At 39.9% G+C, this 18,992-nt stretch overlaps 1 protein-coding gene across 8 annotated transcripts in view; it reads left to right on the top strand.

Annotated features, from left to right (window-relative positions):
* CENPI (centromere protein I) overlaps positions 1 to 18,992 on the top strand; it is a 71,097-nt gene that overhangs the window by 39,085 nt on the left and 13,020 nt on the right. For all 8 annotated transcript variants that reach the window (XM_074392285.1, XM_074392281.1, XM_074392283.1 and 5 more), the window contains 5 exons: positions 1,211 to 1,305; positions 7,339 to 7,474; positions 8,794 to 8,918; positions 10,415 to 10,463; positions 10,593 to 10,811. In XM_074392285.1, the coding sequence (XP_074248386.1) occupies positions 1,211 to 1,305; positions 7,339 to 7,474; positions 8,794 to 8,918; positions 10,415 to 10,463; positions 10,593 to 10,811 (624 nt within the window). The remainder of the gene's footprint in view (positions 1 to 1,210; positions 1,306 to 7,338; positions 7,475 to 8,793; positions 8,919 to 10,414; positions 10,464 to 10,592; positions 10,812 to 18,992) is intronic.

The following is an 18,992-nucleotide window of genomic DNA, read 5'->3' as shown; positions in this document are numbered from 1 at the left end:
ATAAATTTAAGAAAATGATAATATAACATAATGTTGAATATCTTTTCAAATGATAAAATCCCTTGGTTGACACTGAAGTAGACTGTTGTCTTAGATGATTCCAGAGTTGCTTTCAACTACTACTACTAACCTGAATGCAAGTTGTCAAAAAAAATATTAATTGAACTGTTGTGTGAAGTAGCAGTGAGCACTCTATCACTAGAAATACTGAAATCAGTAGGCCATTATTTAGTAAGAATGTTTTTTAAGAAAGGTGCGTTGTATTAGATTTGGGGATGATATGGATTGCTTTCAAATTTATAGATATTATGGTTTATCATCGTAAATGCCGTGGATTAATTTCTGTGATCATTGTATGTTTTTGTATGTGACTGAGGCTTGGGAAATCAAGGCAAGGCCTGAGAAAAGAAAGACTAGAGCTGGGCATGGTGGTGCGTGCCTGTAGTCCCAGCTACTTGGGAGGCTGAGGTGGGAGGATCCCTTGAGCCCAGGAGTTCTGGGCTGTAGTGCACTCTGCCGATCGGGTGTCTGTACTAAGTTCGGCATCAATATGGTGATCTCCTGGGAGTGGGGGACCACCAGGTTGCCTAAGGAGGGGTGAACCGGCCCAGGTCAGAAACGGAGCAGGTCAAAACTCCTGTGCTGATCAGTAGTGGGATCGCGCCTGTGAATAACCACTGCACTCCAGCCTGGGCAGCATAGCGAAACCCCATCTCTGGAAAAATAAAAAAAGAAAAGAAAGACGAGAATTGCTTGTTTTTCAAAGTCACAGAAGATAAGATAAATTTTTGTTACCATCAAAAAAGGTGGCAAATTGTAATTGTAGAACATAAGATAAAAAGGGAGAGGAACTCATATCTGTCACAACTTCAAAAGATCTCTGAGAGGGGTCGATAAAGATCCTGTTTTTATTTGATGATGTAATATTTGTTATAAATGAATTTAATTTAGAGAAAAGTCTATTCCTAGGCTGATAAGTTGGGCAGTCATGCTGCGGTATGTTTCTTGTAGAGAAAATGGCAAAATAAACTTGTACTTGGCATTTGTCTGTCTCCTGGAGACTGATCATGTTGTAGAAGCAGCTGTTGGGTTCCAAATTGGATGTGATCGTCTCCGTGATCCTTTCCATCTCTAAGCCTCTGTTAGTTCTGAACACTGTTATGTCTGAATGATTTCATGATTTTGTTTTGTTTTGTTTTTCCCTCTTCAGTGTAGTGTTCTTCAGAGTCTGAAAGAGCTACTGCAGAATTGGCTGTTGTGGCTTTCTATGGACATTCACATGAAACCTGTTACAAACAGTCCTCTGTGAGTTATCTAACAGTCTTCCACAAGAGACAATCTGTATACAGATGTTTGCATATGTTTAATAGTGTGGCATGAAACCTAATTTTTTCATGCAAATGCTTAGTAGTACTTTCTAGAAGACTTTTTTGTGACTTTATACTCTTCTTCCCCCACAATCCTGAGAGGAAGGTTAATTCTCTAAGTTTCTATTATGTAAATAAAAAAGCAACCCCTTATCTGCTAAGTGACTTCAAGAGTTAATAGAGCAAAACACTAGACAGCTGAGATTAGATTTCGACTTCCATTCAGTTTAACTCATTTTATAAAATATATTCTTATATGTAAAGCCAATTTTCATGACGGCTAGAAAAATCTCTAAGGCAATTTTGCTGTACAACTTTGTTTTTATGTTTCTAAGCTGTATTTTGGTTATATCCATTAATTTATCTTAACTTGGAGTTTAAAATGTAAGCCTTAAATTTTTGTTAAATGTGTGCTTTACCTTCAAAATAAAAGTAAAAGACGATTGTGTTAACTGGTGTATGACACTTATATTTATACAAAAAAAATAAAAGACTAAATTTCAAGGCACTGCCTAATCAGGTTGTTTTGCCTTTCTACCAAAAATATTTGCCTTGTCCTATATTCTTTTCTTTTTTTTTGAGACAAAGTCTTGCTCTGTTACCCAGGCTGGAATGCAGTGACGCAATGCCAGCTCACTGCAACCTCTGCCTCCCAGCTTCAAATGATACGTCTGCTTCAGCCTCCTGAGTAGCTGGGACTACAGGCACATGCCACCACACCTGGCTAATTTTTTTTTTTTTTTTTTTTTTTGTATTTTTAGTAGAGATGTGGTTTCACCTTGTTAGGCAGGCTGGTCTCAGGTGATCCGCCCACCTTGGCCTCCCAAAGTGCTGGGATTACAGGTGTGAGCCACTGCGCCTGGCTGCTTCCCCTAAATTCTATTATCAGTCGCATTATTTTTCAGCTGTTGAAGAACTATATTATAGAAAATTACAAATTGAGTCAAAGTAGAGAAAATACTGCAGTGTTACCGTACTGTGCCCATTACCCATCTTCAACAGTTATCAACTCTTGCTTAACCTTTTTTCATCTAAGTACCTTTGACCTTTCTCTTCAATTTTTTTTTTTTTTGTTAACTAAAACATTAAGATTTATCTCTTCAATTATTATGATTATTATTTGAGACAGAGTTTCGCTGTTGTTACCCAGGCTGGAGTGCAATGGCTCAATCTCAGTTCACTGTAACCTCCGCCTCCTGGGTTCAAGCAATTCTCCTGCCTCAGCCTCCTGAGTAGCTGGGACTACAGGTGTACGCCATCATGCCCAGCTAGTTTTTGTATTTTTAGTAGAGACAGGGTTTCACCATCTTGACCAGGATGGTCTCGATCTCTTGACCTTGTGATCCTCCCGCCTGGGCCTCCCAAAGTGCTGGGATTATAGGCGTGAGCCACCACGCCCTCTTCAATTATTTTTAAGCAAAACTCAGTTCTTATTTCAACTGTAAAAAATGATAGTGTTATGACACCTAAAAAATTAGTAGTTCTTTTTTTTGATACAGAGTCTCACTTTTGCCTAGGCTGGAGTGCAGTGGAGTGATAATAGTTAGCTGCAACCTCTGCCTCCTGGGTTCAAACAATTCTCCTGTTTTGGCCTCCTGACTAGCTGGGACTATTGGCGTGTGCCACCATACTCAGCTAATTTTGGGGTTTTTAGTAGATGGTTTCACCATGTTGGCCAGGTTGGTCTTGAATTCGTGACCTCAAGTGACCTGGCCTCCCAAAGTGCTGGGATCAGAGGCAGGAGCCACCATGCCCAGCGAATAGTTCTTAATATCTTCAAATATCTAACTAATGTTCAAATTCCCCTTAGCTTCAGTTATAAATAGCTGGTGGTTAGCTTGGTTAAAAGTTCAGCCCAGACTCATTTTTCTGTATGTTCTTATCCCTATAGTGGTTTCCTACTTTGGTAGGAGAATATAGAATAGAAGCCTCTTAAGGCCTGGAAAATTGTTTTTAATTCTTCCTATTCCTTATTACATTGTTTCCATATCCATCTGATCACTTTTAGAAGGAAGTGGAGTGTTAGTGGGTAGTAAACATCTTGTAAAGCTGTGCTTCTCAAAATATGGTTCTTGGATCATCAGTATAACCTGGAAACTTGTTAGAGTTGCAAATCTCAGGTTTTGCCCTAGATCTACTGAATTAAACTCTGGAATTGGGGCCTAGTAATCTGTTTTAACACCACCATAATTCTGGTGCAAGCAGAAGTTTGAGAACTACTATTATAAAGAAATTCCATTTAAATATTTAATCTCTTCTACCTAAGTTACATTAAGAATAGTAGGTTTGAGGCCGGGCGCGGTGGCTCAAGCCTGTCATCCCAGCACTTTGGGAGGCCGAGGCGGGTGGATCACGAGGTCGAGAGATCGAGACCATCCTGGTCAACATGGTGAAACCCCGTCTCTACTAAAAATACAAAAAATTAGCTGGGCATAGTGGCTCGTGCCTGTAATCCCGGCTACTCAGGAGGCCGAGGCAGGAGAATTGCCTGAATCCAGGAGGCGGAGGTTGCGGTGAGCTGAGATCGCGCCATTGCACTCCAGCCTGGGTAACGAGAGCAAAACTCCGTCTCAAAAAAAAAAAAAAAAAAAAAAAAAAGAATAGTAGGTTTGAAATTACTCCCCCGTGCCTTTTTTTTTTTTTTTTTTTTTTTTGAGAAAGGGTCTTGCTCTGTCTCCTAGGAGTACAGTGATGCAGTCTTAGCTCACTGCAGCCTTGACCTCCCAAGCTCAAGCATTCCTCCCACCTCAGCCCTTGAGTAGCTGTGACCACAAGCATGCACCACCACGCCTGGCTAATTTTTAAATTTTTTATAGAGACATGGTCTCACTGTATTGTCCAGGTTGGTCTTGAATCCGTAGGCTCAAGCTATCCTCCTGCTTTGGCCTCCCAAAGTATTGAGATCACAGGTATGAACCACCACATCCAGCCCAAAATTCCTCTCTTTTACTTGTGGTTTTCCCTAATGTGCATTCCCTTCTGTGGGCTACTGAGCTTGGACCCATATTTATTCATTCCCTATTCCCCAGACAAGCAAGAGATTTAACAAAATAGTATGTTTGCATCTATAATCTTTGGCCAATTTGCAATGTAAGTCTCCGGTACCCCTGAAATAGCTGCCTTACAATTTCTGTATTATCTTTCCAAAAATCTTAGGATTCCTCTTTTATTAGTGTCATAAGTTAAGGGAGACAATTTAAAAAGGAATTCTGCTTTCTAAAATTCTTAAATAGATGGACATACATGTAAATAATTTTGCTTGTCATTTCAATATTTGGCATTATATAGTATAGCTCAAGTTTTCAATACTTCTTTATTTAGTAAATATAGGTGTAATGCCCTGTTTCTATCATGTGGCCATATGCCAATCACTGTCAAAAAGGGAGTAAATTATAGTTACATAATATAAGAAGAGAAGGAAAGAAAACTTCTTAACAGTGGTTCTCGAAGGAAGGCATTTCTGGTTGTCACAGTGACTGGGAAGAGGTTACAACCATCATTTAGTATGTGGGAGATGGGGATGCTCAATGTGCTCCAGTGGGTGGGGAGTAGGAGGCAGTCCTCAACAGTGAATTGTTTCATCCAAAATGCCAATAGTGTCTTGTGGAGAAACACTTCAAAAGGGGCTGCTGTGAGCAATCATCTTTGTTTCAAATTATTTCAGACACAGTTGCCGAGTGTTAGCAAAATTCATAGTTAAGATACAGTTACCGCCTGTAATCCCACCACTTTGGGAGGCCGAGGCCAGCAGATCATTTGAGGTCAGGAGTTCGAGATCAGCCTGGCCAAAATGATGAAACCTTGTCTCTAGTAAAAATATAAAAATTAGCTGGGCATGGTGGCACATGCCTGTAATCCCAGCTACTCAGGAGGCTGAAGCACGAGAATTGCTTGAACCTGGGAGAAGGAGGTTGCAGTGAGCTGAGATCACACCACTGCACTTTAGCCTGGGTGACAGAGCAAGACTCCATCTCAAAAAAAAAAAAAAAAAAAAAAAAAAAAGATACAGTTTTGCAAATAGCCAGCTAGCTATGTGTAAATGCTTGCCTATTTGAATGGTCTCCTGATCCTTCTTTGATTACCCTGGCACTGAATTATCATGGTGGTGGGCAGTAGCAGAGTCATCATCATCTCTGAAACTAAGATTATACATATTCTTTTCCTTATGCATAACCATTGTTGACTACCTAGATAGGAGAGTAAAGCTATGAATTCAAATTTCTAAGTCTTTTCCTAATCCATTTAACATTGCATTGAAGGACAGGAGTGAGTAGGTGGATGGACTGAACTAATACCCATATGTGCTGTAAGAGACTCCATTCATTGATCCAGGGAGAATATAAAATACTCAGATCTGTTTTTTACTAGAAGAATAAAAGATGCCAAAAAATTTGCTAATTCTCTTTTAGGATTGAATTGAATTCAAGTGAAAGTATATATATTTCTTTTGCTTTTGCTTTTTTTTTTTTTGAGACAAAGTCTCTTTCACCCAGGCAAGGCTGGAGTACAGTGGTACAGTCTTGGCTCACTGCAACTTCCACCTCCCGAGCTCAAGGGATTCTCCTGCCTCAGCCTACCGAGTTGCTGGGATTACAGGTGTGCACTACCATGCCTGGCTAATTTTTGTATTTTTAGTAGAGACAGGGTTTCACCATATTGGCCAGGCTGGTCTTAAACTCCTGACCTCAGGGGATCCACCTTCCTCAACCTCCCAAAGTGCTGGGATTACATGCATGAGCCACTGCACCCAGCCAAATTCAAGTGAAAATATGTTTAACAGCATTTTAGCTAAGGAATTCAGGCAAAACTGAGTTTTGATTTGCGCACTGTAGTTTTCCTTCAATCTGTGTTGCAATGTTACTGACAGCATAGGAAATGATTCCTAAAGTCATTTTAATGTTTATTCCTTTAAACCACTTTTGACTTGGTTGGGATAAACTAGTTCTCATTTTTTCCAGTTTACTGTATAATTTTGTCTGTTTTCACATTTTATGCTGAATTTTTTTTAGACAGGGTCTTGCTCTGTTGTCCAGGCTGGAGTGTAGTGGCATGATCTCGGCTCACTGCAGCCTTCACCTCCCTCCTGAAGTGATTCTCCTGCCTTAGCCTCCTGAGTAGCTGGGATTATAGGTGCCCACCACCATGCCTGGCTAATTTTTGTATTTTTAGTAGAAACAGGATTTCACCATGTTGGCTAGGCTGGTCTCGAACTCCTGACCTCAAGTGATCTGCCTTCCTCGGCCTCCCAAAGTGGTGGGATTACAGGCATGAGCCACTGCATCTGGACTAATTTTTTTTTTTTTTTTTGAAACAGAATCTTACTCTGTTGCTCAGGCTAAAGTGCAGTGGTGCAGTCTTGCTCACTGCAGCGTTTGCCTCCTGGGCTCAAGCAATCCTCCCACCTCAGCCTCTTACGTAGCTGGAACTACAGACGTGTGCCACCACCACAGCTAATTTTTGTATTTTTTGTAAAGACGGGTTTTTGCCATGTTGCCCAGGCTGGTCTCAAACTTCTGGATTCAAGTGATCTGCCCACTTTGGACTCCCTAAGTGCTGGAATTACAGGTGTGAGCCACTGTGTCCTGCCCTGAATTTTTCATGTCACTTTTATGTGAACTTTTTTTCCCCCCTTAACTATTAATGGAATACCTATTTTTCTAGTGGTTTTTATGTCTCTCACTTGAGAATTTTCATATCTACTTGGAGCATATTACCTTATTTCTCTGGTATTTACTAGTAGAGTCTGGTTGCTTAGAATGTTCTATGAATTCATCTTAATGGTTCTCTGGAGGGCTAAGAGTAGTTTTATGATTAATCACTGTGATTTTTCTAAAAAGTGAATTACACATTGGAGCACTGAAAGTGTTTAAAATATTCACCAACTTTTTGCTTTATATTATTCAGCTTTAGCATTGGAATTGTGAGCACTTTTGCTACTCTATATCTGAATGTTAATGGTTTCTTATTGCAGAGAGACAACTTTGGGTGGATCCATGAACTCCGTGTCTAAACTGATCCACTATGTAGGGTGCCTGTCCACTACTGCAATGCGCTTGGAGAGCAACAGTACTTTCTTGCTGCACTTTATTTTGGATTTCTATGAGAAGGTAGTACACATTACATTTTCCCCATTTGGATTTTTGTGAAGGCTGTCCACTTTATTGATTTACTATTTAAATTTTATGCGAAACCATTAAGGTGGCCTGTGATCTTATTAGCATCGTTAAAATAACCTCACATTTTGAAGTTCGTGATTATTTTCTCGGCAGAATAGCTAACTTTCATAAACAAAGTGGAAAAACAAATGCTTTTTTTTCCCCCCTCGAGACAGAGTCTCGCTCTGTTGCCTGGGCTGGAGTGGAGTGGCACGATCTCAGCTCACTGCAACCCCCACCTCCCAGGTTCAGTTCCCTGCCTCAGCCTCCCAAGTAGCTGGGATTGTAGGTGCCCACCACCACGTGCAGCTAATTTTTGTATTTTTAGTAGAGACAGGGTTTTACCATGTTGGCCAGGCTGGTCTTAAACTCCTGACCTCGTAATTCACCTGCCTTAGCCTCCCAAAGTGCTGGGATTACAGGCATGAGCCACCACGCTCGGCCTAAATGCTGTTTTTTTTTTTTTTTCCATTTTTGTTTTTAATCACCAAAGGCACTAGACTGGACTAAATGCTGGCTGTTTTTTAGGTCCAGGTACCACTACATTGACCTGTGTTAATACTGGCCCTAGACAGAAGTCTACTGTTAGCATTATTTTTTGTTCATCTCATTCCCAACCCCTGGCAGAAACCAAAAATATCTTGTTTCTACAATGTCCATTTCTACCTTTCAACTGCCTTACTTTTCTTGGTACCTAGTACCCTTTTATTGTTTTACAGTGTATGATCTGGACAGAACTATAGATTGGTGCAAAAGTAATTGCCGCTTTTGCTATTGTTTTCAATGGCAAAAACTGCAATTACTTTTGTGCCAACTTAATATTATCCATGAAGTTATCCATTATAGTCTCACTTTTCCCAGCTTCCTCTATTTACTAATACCTAGTTGTCTTGTATTATGCATTTGCTTAGAAGCATGCTCCTTTGTTTTCTAGGTTGACAGCTAACTCATATGATAAGTAAGTATTATGGGACTTAAGGAGAAAGAAATACTTCCTTCCTCTACCGTGTTCCCCTAACTTTAGGACCTTTCCCCAGAAAAAAATGAAAGATTTAAGTAATGGCCTTATGGAAATAATCTTCTATAGTATGGTTGATATTGGTGAAGTGTATTTTAAGCAAGCTTATAGTTACCTGTTTATTTAGGAGTCAGACATGTCCAAAGCTAATGTTATATTATTGCTTATCTTATACTGATGATTCTTTGGGCGAACTTGGTTGAAGAGTTCTGGGGAATACTCTATATACTGATGTTATCATTCTTTCTCAAAGGTGTGTGACATATATATAAATTATGACCTTCCATTAGTGGTGGTGTTTCCTCCTGGGATCTTCTATTCTGCACTCCTCAGCCTGGATGCCAGCATCCTGAATCAGCTGTGTTTTATTATGCACAGGTACAAAAGCTTTTTACCATTTTATGAAATAGTATAGTATAATTCTCTCTTCATTTTTCAGCTGTAATACAATAAATATTCCTACTCATTTTCTGCCAGGGCCTCTGGAAATCAGAAACGTGGCTTGCTTTTGGACATGACCTTTTGATATGGGGCTAGGATAGCTGTGTTGTTTTTAAATCCACTGCTGTGGTTATGGAATTAAAAAAAAGTCATAGTTGAGGACCTGTTGTGCAGTGGTACTGTTGCACTCAGCATGGTTCATTCTAGTTGTTGTGTCTTCAGGAAAAATTAGTCGTTTGTTGACAATTGCTTTAAGTGTTTGTAGCTTCCCTAGTAAAAACATTTTCTGGGAGGTAAGGGGAGCTATTGCCAATTATGTGAAGCTGTGTTATTTCTAGTCTCCTCTAATTATTTCACGTTTGGACTGAAATTACTCTTTTCAGTCCATAAGTGTATTTTTTTTTTTTTTTTTTAGCTAGGGTTTGCTCTTGTTACCCTGGAGTGCAATGGCGTGATCTCGGCTTAGTGTAACCTCCACCTCCTGGGTTCAAGTAATTCTCGTGCCTCAGCCTCCTCAGTAGCTGGGATTATAGGCACTTGCCACCACGCCTGGCTAATTTTTTGAACTTTTTTGTAGATACGGGGTTTTACCATATTGGCCAGGCTGGTCTTTAACTCCTGACCTCAGGTGATCTACCTGTCTTGGCCTCCTAAAGTACTGGGATTACAGGTGTGAGCCACCACGCCCAGTTAAGTATACACCTTGTTGGCATAACTCGTACAACTGTGTCAAGGTTGAAATGTTTAAAAACTTGTTAGTTGTTAATAGTTCTCTGACAAGAAGAACATATTTCTAAATTTCCCCTTTATCCTTTCTGCTATACCTTTTTTTTTTTAACGTTAGGAAAATATGTTCTATATCAGTGACTGCTTTTGAGCCTCTATTATTATTTTTTAAATTTTACTTTAAGTTCTGGGATACATGTGCAGAACATGCAGGTTTGTTACATAGGTATACATGTGCCATGGTGGTTTGCTGCACCCATCAACCCATCATCTAGGTTTTAAGTCCTGTATGCATTAGGTCTTTGTCCTAACGTACTCCCTCCCCTTGCCCTTCACCCCCTGACAGGCCCCAGTGTGTGATGTTCTCCTGCCTGTGTCCATGTGTTCTCATTTTTTAACTCCCACTTATGAGTGAGAACTCTATTACATTTTTAATAGTGAAACATTGAAAGCATTTTTCATTGTTTATTTTTTACTTAAGTCAAGCGCGCATCTTAAGTGAACCACTTATTGAGCCTCTATTAATTTTCACTTGAGGAGAGTGTATCACAAAAGGGTAGAATCCTTTACACAACTGGATATTTGTGTATATGCACATTTGCAGATACTTACATTTAAAATATATGTTTTTGTTTATTTTTACCACTTCAAAGGCATAATATTCAAAGGTATATTACATGTTTCATTCTGTTTGTTTTGTCTGTTAGGTATCATAAAAATTTGACTGCCGCAAAGAAAAATGAGTTGGTACAAAAGGTATGAATGAGAAAACTTTGTTAAATCACTGTTGTTTAAAAATTAAGTCTAGATATACATGACCTGATGGGAATAAGAAAGAAAGGGATAAAAGGTGATAGTGACAATTTTTTATTTCTCTCCCATTAGACAAAATCGGAGTTCAATTTCAGCAGCAAGACTTATCAAGAATTTAATCACTATTTGACATCCATGGTTGGTTGCCTGTGGACCTCCAAACCCTTTGAGAAAGGAATATATATTGACCCCGAAATCCTAGAAAATACTGGAGTAGCTGAATATAAAAAGAGTTTAAATGTAGTCCATCATCCTTCTTTCTTGAGTTATGCTGTTTCCTTTTTGCTACAGGTAAGGGTATTTCTTTTTATTGTACTTTAGGTTCTGGGGTACATGTGCAGATCATGCAGGATTGTTGCATAGGTACATACATGGCAAGGTAGTTTGCTGCCTTCATCCCCCCATCACCTATATCTGGTGTATTTCCCCATGTTATCCCTCCCCACCCTCCCTACCCCCCGCTGTCCCTCCCCCAGCCCCCACCAACTGACTGCAATGTGTGGTGCTCCCTTCCCTGTGTCCACTTGTTCTCATTCTTCAACACCCACCTGTGAGTGAGGACATGTGGTGGTTGGTTTTCTGTTCTTGTGACAGTCTGCTGAGAATGATGGTTTCCAGATTCATCCATGTCCCTATGAAGGACACGAACTCATTGTTTTTTATGGCTGCATAGTATTTCATGGTGTATATGTGCCACATTTTCTTTATCCAGTCTATCCTTGATGGATATTTGGGTTGGTTACAAGTCTTTGCTATTGTAAACAGTGCCTCAGTGAACATACGTGTGCATGTGTCTTTATAATAGAGCGATTTATAATCCTTTGGGTATATACCCAGTAATGGGATTGCTGGGTCAAATGGAGTTTCTATTTCTAGGTCCTTGAGGAAGCACCACACTGTCTTCCACAATGGCTGAACTAATTTACACTCCCACCAACAGTGTAAAAGTGTTCCTATTTCTCCACATCCTCTCCAGCATCTGTCTCCAGATTTTTTAATGATCGCTATTCTAACTGGCACGAGATGGTATCTCAATGTGGTTTTGATTTGCAATTCTCTAATGACCAGTGATGATGAGCATTTTTTCATATGTTTGTTGGCCTCATATATCTCTTCTTTTGTGAAGTGTCTGTTCATATCCTTTGCCCACTTTTGAATGGATTTGTTTGTTTTTTTCTTGTAAATCTGTTTTAGTTCTTTGTAGATTCTGCATATTAGCCCTTTGTCGAGTCTGGATATTAGCCCTTTGTCAGATGGGTAAATTGCAAACATTTTTTCCCATTCTATTGGTTGCCAATTTTCTCTAATGATTTTTTTTTTTTTTTTTTTTTTTCTAAACTACGGAAGCTCTGAAGTTTAATTTGATCCCATTTGTCCATTTTGGCTTTTGTTGCCATTGCTTTTGGTGTTTTAGCCATGAAGTCCTTGCCTATGCCTATGTCCTGAATGCTTTTGCCTAGGTTTTCTTCTAGGGTTTTTATGGTGTTAGGTCTTACGTTTAGATCTTTAATCCATCTGGAGTTAATTTTAGTGTAAGGTGTCAGGAAGGGGTCCAGTTTCTGCTTTCTGCACATGGCTAGCCAGTTTTCCCAACACCATTTATTAAACAGGGAATCCTTTCCCCATTACTTATTTTTGTCAGGTTTGTTGAAGAGCAGATAATTGTAGATGTGTGGTGTTGCCTCTGAGGCCTCTATTCTGTTCTATTGGTCTGTGTCTCTGTTTTGGTACCAGTACCATGCTGTTTGATTACTGTGGCCTTGTAGTATAGTTTGAATCAGGCAGCATGATACCTCCAGCTTTGCTCTTTTTGCTTAGGATTGTTTTGGCTATGCACTCTCTTTTGGTTCCATGTGAAGTTTGAAGTGGTTTTTTCCACTTCTGTGAAGAAGGTCATTGGTAGCTTGATGGGGATAGTGTTGAATCTGTAAATTACTTTGGGCAGTATGGCCATTTCCACGATGTTGCTTCTTTCCAATCATGAGCATGGAATGTTTCTCCATCTGTTTGTGTCCTCTCTTATTTCCTTGAGCAGTGGTTTGTCATTCTCCTTGAAGAGGTCCTTTACATCCTTTGTTAGTTGTATTCCTAGGTATTTTATTCTCTTTGTAGCAATTGTGAATGGGAGTTTCCTTTTGATTTGGCTCTCCGTTTGTCTGTTATTGGTATGTAGGAATGTTTGTGATTTCTGCTGCATTTTGTATTCTGAGACTTGGCTGAAGTTGCTTATCAGTTTAAGGAGGTTTTGGGCTGAGAAGATGGGGTCTTCTAAATATATAATCATGTCATCTGCAAATAGAGGCAATTTGACTTCCTCTTTTCCTAACTGAATACAGGTAAGGGTATTTTTTAAAGAATTTTTAGATGGCAGAAATAGGAAATGCCGTAAATTTAATGTGTCTGAATTGTAAGACATGTGTTTAATAATTTTTTTTAAGTAACGACTAAATTTTGGGCATTGTGCTAGGCTGTGGGATTCTAGTTAATTTAGGTAAGTTTCTGTCCTCTAAGAGAGCTTGGGCTTGTAGCAGAGATGGACTTCTAAACAAATTACTATAATACAGTGTGGCAAAATGAGAAAAGGTTCAGTTGTGAGAAAGATGGGAGAGTGATTAGTTCAGTCCTGCCTGGATAGAGGTGGTGCCATGTAAGGAAAGGCACATAGAAGTGGAAGCTCTCATAAAATCCTTCTAGACAAGATAGAAAATGTAGGCTACATAATAGTACAATTGGAGTCGTAGTCAAAGACTGCTGATTTAATGGATTGATACCAATATGCAGGCAGGTGGCGGAGGGTGTGTGTTTGTGTGTGTTCTTTCAGGACTTTATTCTCAGCTCTGTCACTTTCAACATTATATGTATGTGATATGGAAAAGAACTCAAATTGTATGTTTCTGAAATGCATGGATGAGACAACAGGGTGGGATAAAAATACCCTAAAGAATTTGGACTCAGAATTCCCTTAACAGACCGGAACATCTAACAAAATGAGGAAAGGTGTGTGGTGGGGGTGGGGGGAGATATTCACTGAATAAATTTTAATATATGCATACAATGAAGCAGACACTGTAGTGAATAAGACACTCAGAGTGTTGTCCTGAGAGAGCTTGCCATCTATCTAGTCAGGGAAGCAGTCATTAAACAGACGTCTTAGAAGAAACAATAATGAGTCATATAATAGGGGAAAGTACAGAGGGTTCAGGATTTGCAGAAATGATGCTGATTTGAAGGATGGACTTGAGCTTGCCAAGATAGGAGCAGAGTTTGAGGAAAAGTGCAAAGATGCAGAGCAGAAATAGAACAGAAGTCAGCCTCCTTGTAGAGGGCTAGACTGTAAATATTTTACATTTTATAGGTCATGTGGTCTGTGTCAAGAGTACTCAGTGTTGTCATTGTAGCATGAAAGCAGCTATAGACAAAGCATAAACAAATGGCTATAGTTGTATTCCAGTAAAAAAATTATTTACAAAACCAGGTATTGAGCTGGAGTTTGGGCTTTGGGCCATGGTTGGCTGGCCTCCATGTTAGAGCCTGTCATGTTTGAGGAACATGAAGTAGAATTGTAGGGCCGGAGCAGTGATTCTATACTGACTGAGCAGCTGAATTGCCAGTGGTGCTTTTCCTTTTTCTTTTGTTTTGTTTTTGAGATGGAGTCTTGCTCTGTAGCCCAGGCTGGAGTGCAGTGGTGTGATCCTGACTCACTGCAACCTCCAAGGTTCAAGCCATTCTACTGCCTCAATCTCCTGAGTAGCTGGGAATACAGGCATGCTCCACCACACCTGGCTAATTTTTGTATTTTTAGTAGAAACGGGGTTTCACCATGTTGATCAGGCTGGTCTCAAACTCCTGACTTCAAGTGATCCACCTGCCTCAGCCTCCCAAAGTGCTGGGATTACAGGCGTGAGCCACCATGCTTGGCCCTGTGCCCAGTCCCAGTGGTGCTTTTTCAAAGTGTACATCCTTGGCTGCTCCCATGCTGAGACTCTGATTTAATAACTCCAGGGCAACATTCGAAACCCACCTTTTAAGTAGTTCTGATATACAACAAGAGTTGAGAGCCACTGGGCTAGACTATAATCTGGTAGGAGATGAGGTTCTGAAATGCAGTCAAGGACCAGATGCTGAGAAAAGTAATATGTAAGCCTCTAAAACTATATTAATTGATTTGAATATTTGAATAAGAGTTATATTTTTTAACTACATAGAAGAATTTCAGAGATAGTATAGTGATCTTCTGATATTTCTTCTTCTTGTCTTTTTCTCTTTTCTTACCTTCATAAAACCTTTATTTATCATACAATATATAAAAACCTGTGTCAAATTAATAATATTAATATTACTACTAATATGAGACTACTAGATGTTTGCAGGTCTTCTTCCCCCGGGAGTAAATCTTTCTACAAATGTAAGGTGCACATACTGTATTTTACATGCAGTTAGGTACGTTTGTTTTCATGTTTTACAGATTGCCTTTTTTTTTTTTTTAAGGCAAGGTCTCATTCTCACTCTTTGTACCCCAGGATGGAGTGCAGTGGCGCAACCTTGGCTCACTACAGCCTTGACCTCTGGGGCTTGATTGGTCCTTCCACCTCTACCTCCCGAGTAGCTGGGACTACAGGTGTGTGCCACCGCTCCCAGCTAGTTTTTTTCTATTTGTAAGGATGGAGTTTTGTCATGTTGCCCAGGCTGGTCTCAAACTCCTGAGGTCAAGCGAGATGCCTGCCCAGCCTTAGCTGGGATTAAAGGTGTGCACCACTGTGCCTGGCTACTTTTTTAGATTTAATTTTATTTTGAAATATGTAAATTTATGTAATTTCAATTTTTTTTTTTTTTTTTTTTTTTGAGAGAGTCTCGCTCTTGTTGCCCAGGCTGGAGTGCAATGGTGTGATCTTGGCTCACTGCAACCTCTGCCTCCCAAGTTCAAGCAATTCTCCTGCCTCAGCCTCCCGAGTAGCTGGGATTACAGGCATGCGCCACCACACTTGGCTAATTTTGTATTTTTAATAGAGACAGAGTTTCTTCATGTTGGTCAGGCTAGTCTCGAACTCCTGACCTCAGGTGATCCATTCGCCTCAGCCTCCCAAAGTGCTGGCATTATAGGCGTGAGCCACCACGCCTGGCCCTAAATTCTAAACTATGAAAATCTCATTTCTACCCTTGCCTCTTCCATCTTTTACCATCTTCTTCCTTGAGATAGCCATTTCTATTGCTTTTTGTTTTTCCATCCAGTGTTTCCTTTCTTGCATTGTTTTATAATCTGTGTTTGATAATTCCAATGTCTGAAGTTTCTGAATGTCTGCTTCTGTTGCCAGCTTGTGTGTGTGTGTGTGTGTGTATATGTGTATGTGTCTGTGTGTATGTGTGTGTATGTGTGTGTGTATGTGTGTGTGTGTATGTGTGCTTCTTCCTCACACTGCTTAGTTTCTTTGTGTGCCTGGTTATATTTGACCATGTGCTGGATACTTGGAATATTATTTTGTAAAAATAATTTGAACACTGAAATGATAACTTTCTGCACAGAGGATTTTCCTTTGCTTCTCACAGGTACCCAGTGGTGCTCTTTGTCTGCCAATACCCTAAATCCAAGTTCTGTGTCTGAGATTCCCTGAACTGGGAGGTCAGACTGCAAGCTTGTAAGAGGACTGATTTACTACTGGTTACGTCCTACCTTGAAGGTGTAGCCCATTTCCAAGTTTAAAGTGGAGCATGGCTGGGCGCTGTTGTGGCTTATGCCTGTAATCCCAGCACTTTGGGAGGCTGAGGCTGGAGAATCACTTGAACCTGGGAGGTAGAGGTTGCAGTGAGTCGAGATCACACTACTGCACTCCATCCAGCCTGGCAACAGAGTGAGACTCTGTCCCAGAAAAATAAGTGGGGCATGATTAATAAGAGTTCCCAATTTTGGCAAACCCTATGCTCTGAATTTAATTACCTTAGTTCTTTGAGGCCATGGAAGTACAGTTCACTTTGGTAGCAAATTCCTCTGGATTGGCAAATTCCCTCAGGCCAAAAGTTATTTTGAGTATTAGACTTATCTCTTTGGGTTCTCATTTTCTATATTTTGGATTTGTAATTCCTTACCATAGCATTAGCACTTTACTTTAAAAAATAAAAAAATCTACCTTTTGTTACAGAAAATGTCAAAACATAACAAAGGTAGAATAGTATGATGAGGCTAGGCACAGTGGCTCACCTCTGTAATCCCAGCACTTTGGGAGGCCAAGGCGGGCAGATCACTTGAGGTCACAAGTTGAGACCAGCCTGGCCAATATGGTGAAACTGGCGAAACCCCAGTCTCGACTAAAAGTACAAAAACTTAGCCAGGCATGGTGGCACGTGCCTGTGGTCCTAACTACTCAGGAGTCTGAGGCAGGAGAATTGCTTGAACCCAGGAGGTAGAATAAGTTGCAGTGAGCTGAGATGGCACCACTGCATTCTAGTCCAGGTGACAGAGCAAGACTCCATCTCAGAAAAAAGCCAAACCAAAACCAAAAAAAACAAAAACAAAAACAAATTAAGTATATGGTTCAATGGCTTTTATTCTTAGAGCTGTGCATCCATCACCATCATCAATTTTAGAACATTTTCATTATTCCCAAAAGAAACATCACATCCCTCAGCCATCATTCCTCAGGGCCTCCCACCTTTCAGTCTTAAGCAAACACTAATCTACTTTGTATATCTGTCTATTGGCCTATTCTAGAAGTTTCAAATCAGTGAAATCATACAATATGTGATTTTCTGTGATATACAATATGTAACCACTTCTGCGCAGTGGTACCATCTCGGCTCACTGCAACCTCTGCCTCCTGGGTTCAAGTGATTCTCCTGCCTCAGACTCCTGAGTAGCTGGGACTACAGGCATGTACCATGATGCCCAGCTAATTTTTTGTACTTTTTCTTTTTTGAGACAGAGTCTTGCTCTGTCGCCTGGGCTGGAGTGCAGTGGTGCCATCTTGGCTCACTGCAACGACCTCTGCCTCCTGGGTTCAAGCAGTTTCTCCTGCCTCAGCCTCCTGATGCATATGCCACCATGCCCAGCTAATTTTTTGTATTTTTAGTAGAGATGGGGTTTCACCATGTTGGCCAGGCTGGTCTCTAACTCCTGACTCTCTTAACTCCTGACCTCACTGTGGGAGGCCTGCCTTGGCCTCCCATAGTGCTGGGATTACATGCGTGAGCCACAGTGCCTGACCTGGCTTCTTTCACTTAGGATAATATGTTCAGCGTTCAGCTATCTTATAGTATGTATCAGTATGTTATTTGTTTTTACTGCTAAGTAGTATTTCTTTGTATAGATATGATACATTTTATTCATTTGTCAATTGATGGACATTTTAGTTATTTTCAACTTTTCATTTCTCTTGGGTATATATACTTAAGAGTTGGAATACTAGATCATATAGTAACTCTATGTTTAACCACTGGAAGAACTTCCAGACTGTTTTCCAAAGTAGCAGCACCATTTCACATTCCCATCAGCAGTATGTAAGGGTTCCATTTTTTCCACCTCTTTCCTAACACTTGTTTTCTGTTTTTTTTTGTTTTGTTTTGTTTTTTTCCCCCAGCCATCTCGGAGGTGTGAAGTGGTATTTCATTGTGGTATTGATTTGCATTTCCTTGGTAGCTATTGATGTTTAGCATCTTTTCATGTGCTTATCGATCATTGATATATTTTCTTTGGAGAAATATCTATTCAGACTCTTTGCTCACTTAAAAATTTTTTTTTAAGTTTTTTAGTGTATATATATACATATATGTTTTTTTTTTTTTTTTTTTTTTTTTTTTTTTTTTTTTTGAGACTGTCGTTCTGTAGCTCAGGCTAGAGGGCAGTGGCACAATCACAGCTTACTGCAGCCTTGAACTCCAGAGCTCAATTGATCTTCCCACCTCAGCCGCCTGAGTAGCTGGGACTACAAGCGCACGCCACCACTACTGGCTCACTTTTTGTAGTCAGGGTTTTACCATGTTGCCCAGGCTGGTCTGGAACTCGTGGGCTCAACTCTGGGTTGGCCTCCCAGAGTGCTGGGATTACAGGTGTGAGCTGCCATGCCTGGCCCTTTGCTCATTTTTTAATGAGTTTATTTGTGATTTTATTATTGAGTTATAATAGTTCTTTTTATATTCTAGATACAAATCCTTTATCGAATATGTAATTTGCAAAAGTTTTCTCCAATTTTGTGGGCCGTCTTCACTTTTTTATTAGTGTCTTTTGATTTACAAAGGTTTTTAATTTTAATGAAATGTGATTTCACTTTTTTTTTCTATTGCTTATGCTTTTGTCGTCAGAGCTTAAGAAATCACTGCTGATCCAAGATTACAAAGATTTACTCCTCTGTTTTGTCTGAGAATTTTATAGTTTTAACTCTTAAATTTGGGTTTTTAAAATCAATTTTATCTCTTGTGTATGTTGTGATTTAAGTATACAACTTCATTTTTGTGTGTGTGAGCACACAAATGTACCCACATCAT

Source organism: Saimiri boliviensis, chromosome X (assembly GCF_048565385.1).
Source record: "Saimiri boliviensis isolate mSaiBol1 chromosome X, mSaiBol1.pri, whole genome shotgun sequence".
Taxonomy (NCBI): Eukaryota; Metazoa; Chordata; class Mammalia; order Primates; family Cebidae; genus Saimiri; species Saimiri boliviensis.
Note: the sequence above shows the minus strand (reverse complement) of the source record. Positions and strands in the feature narration are given on the sequence as shown.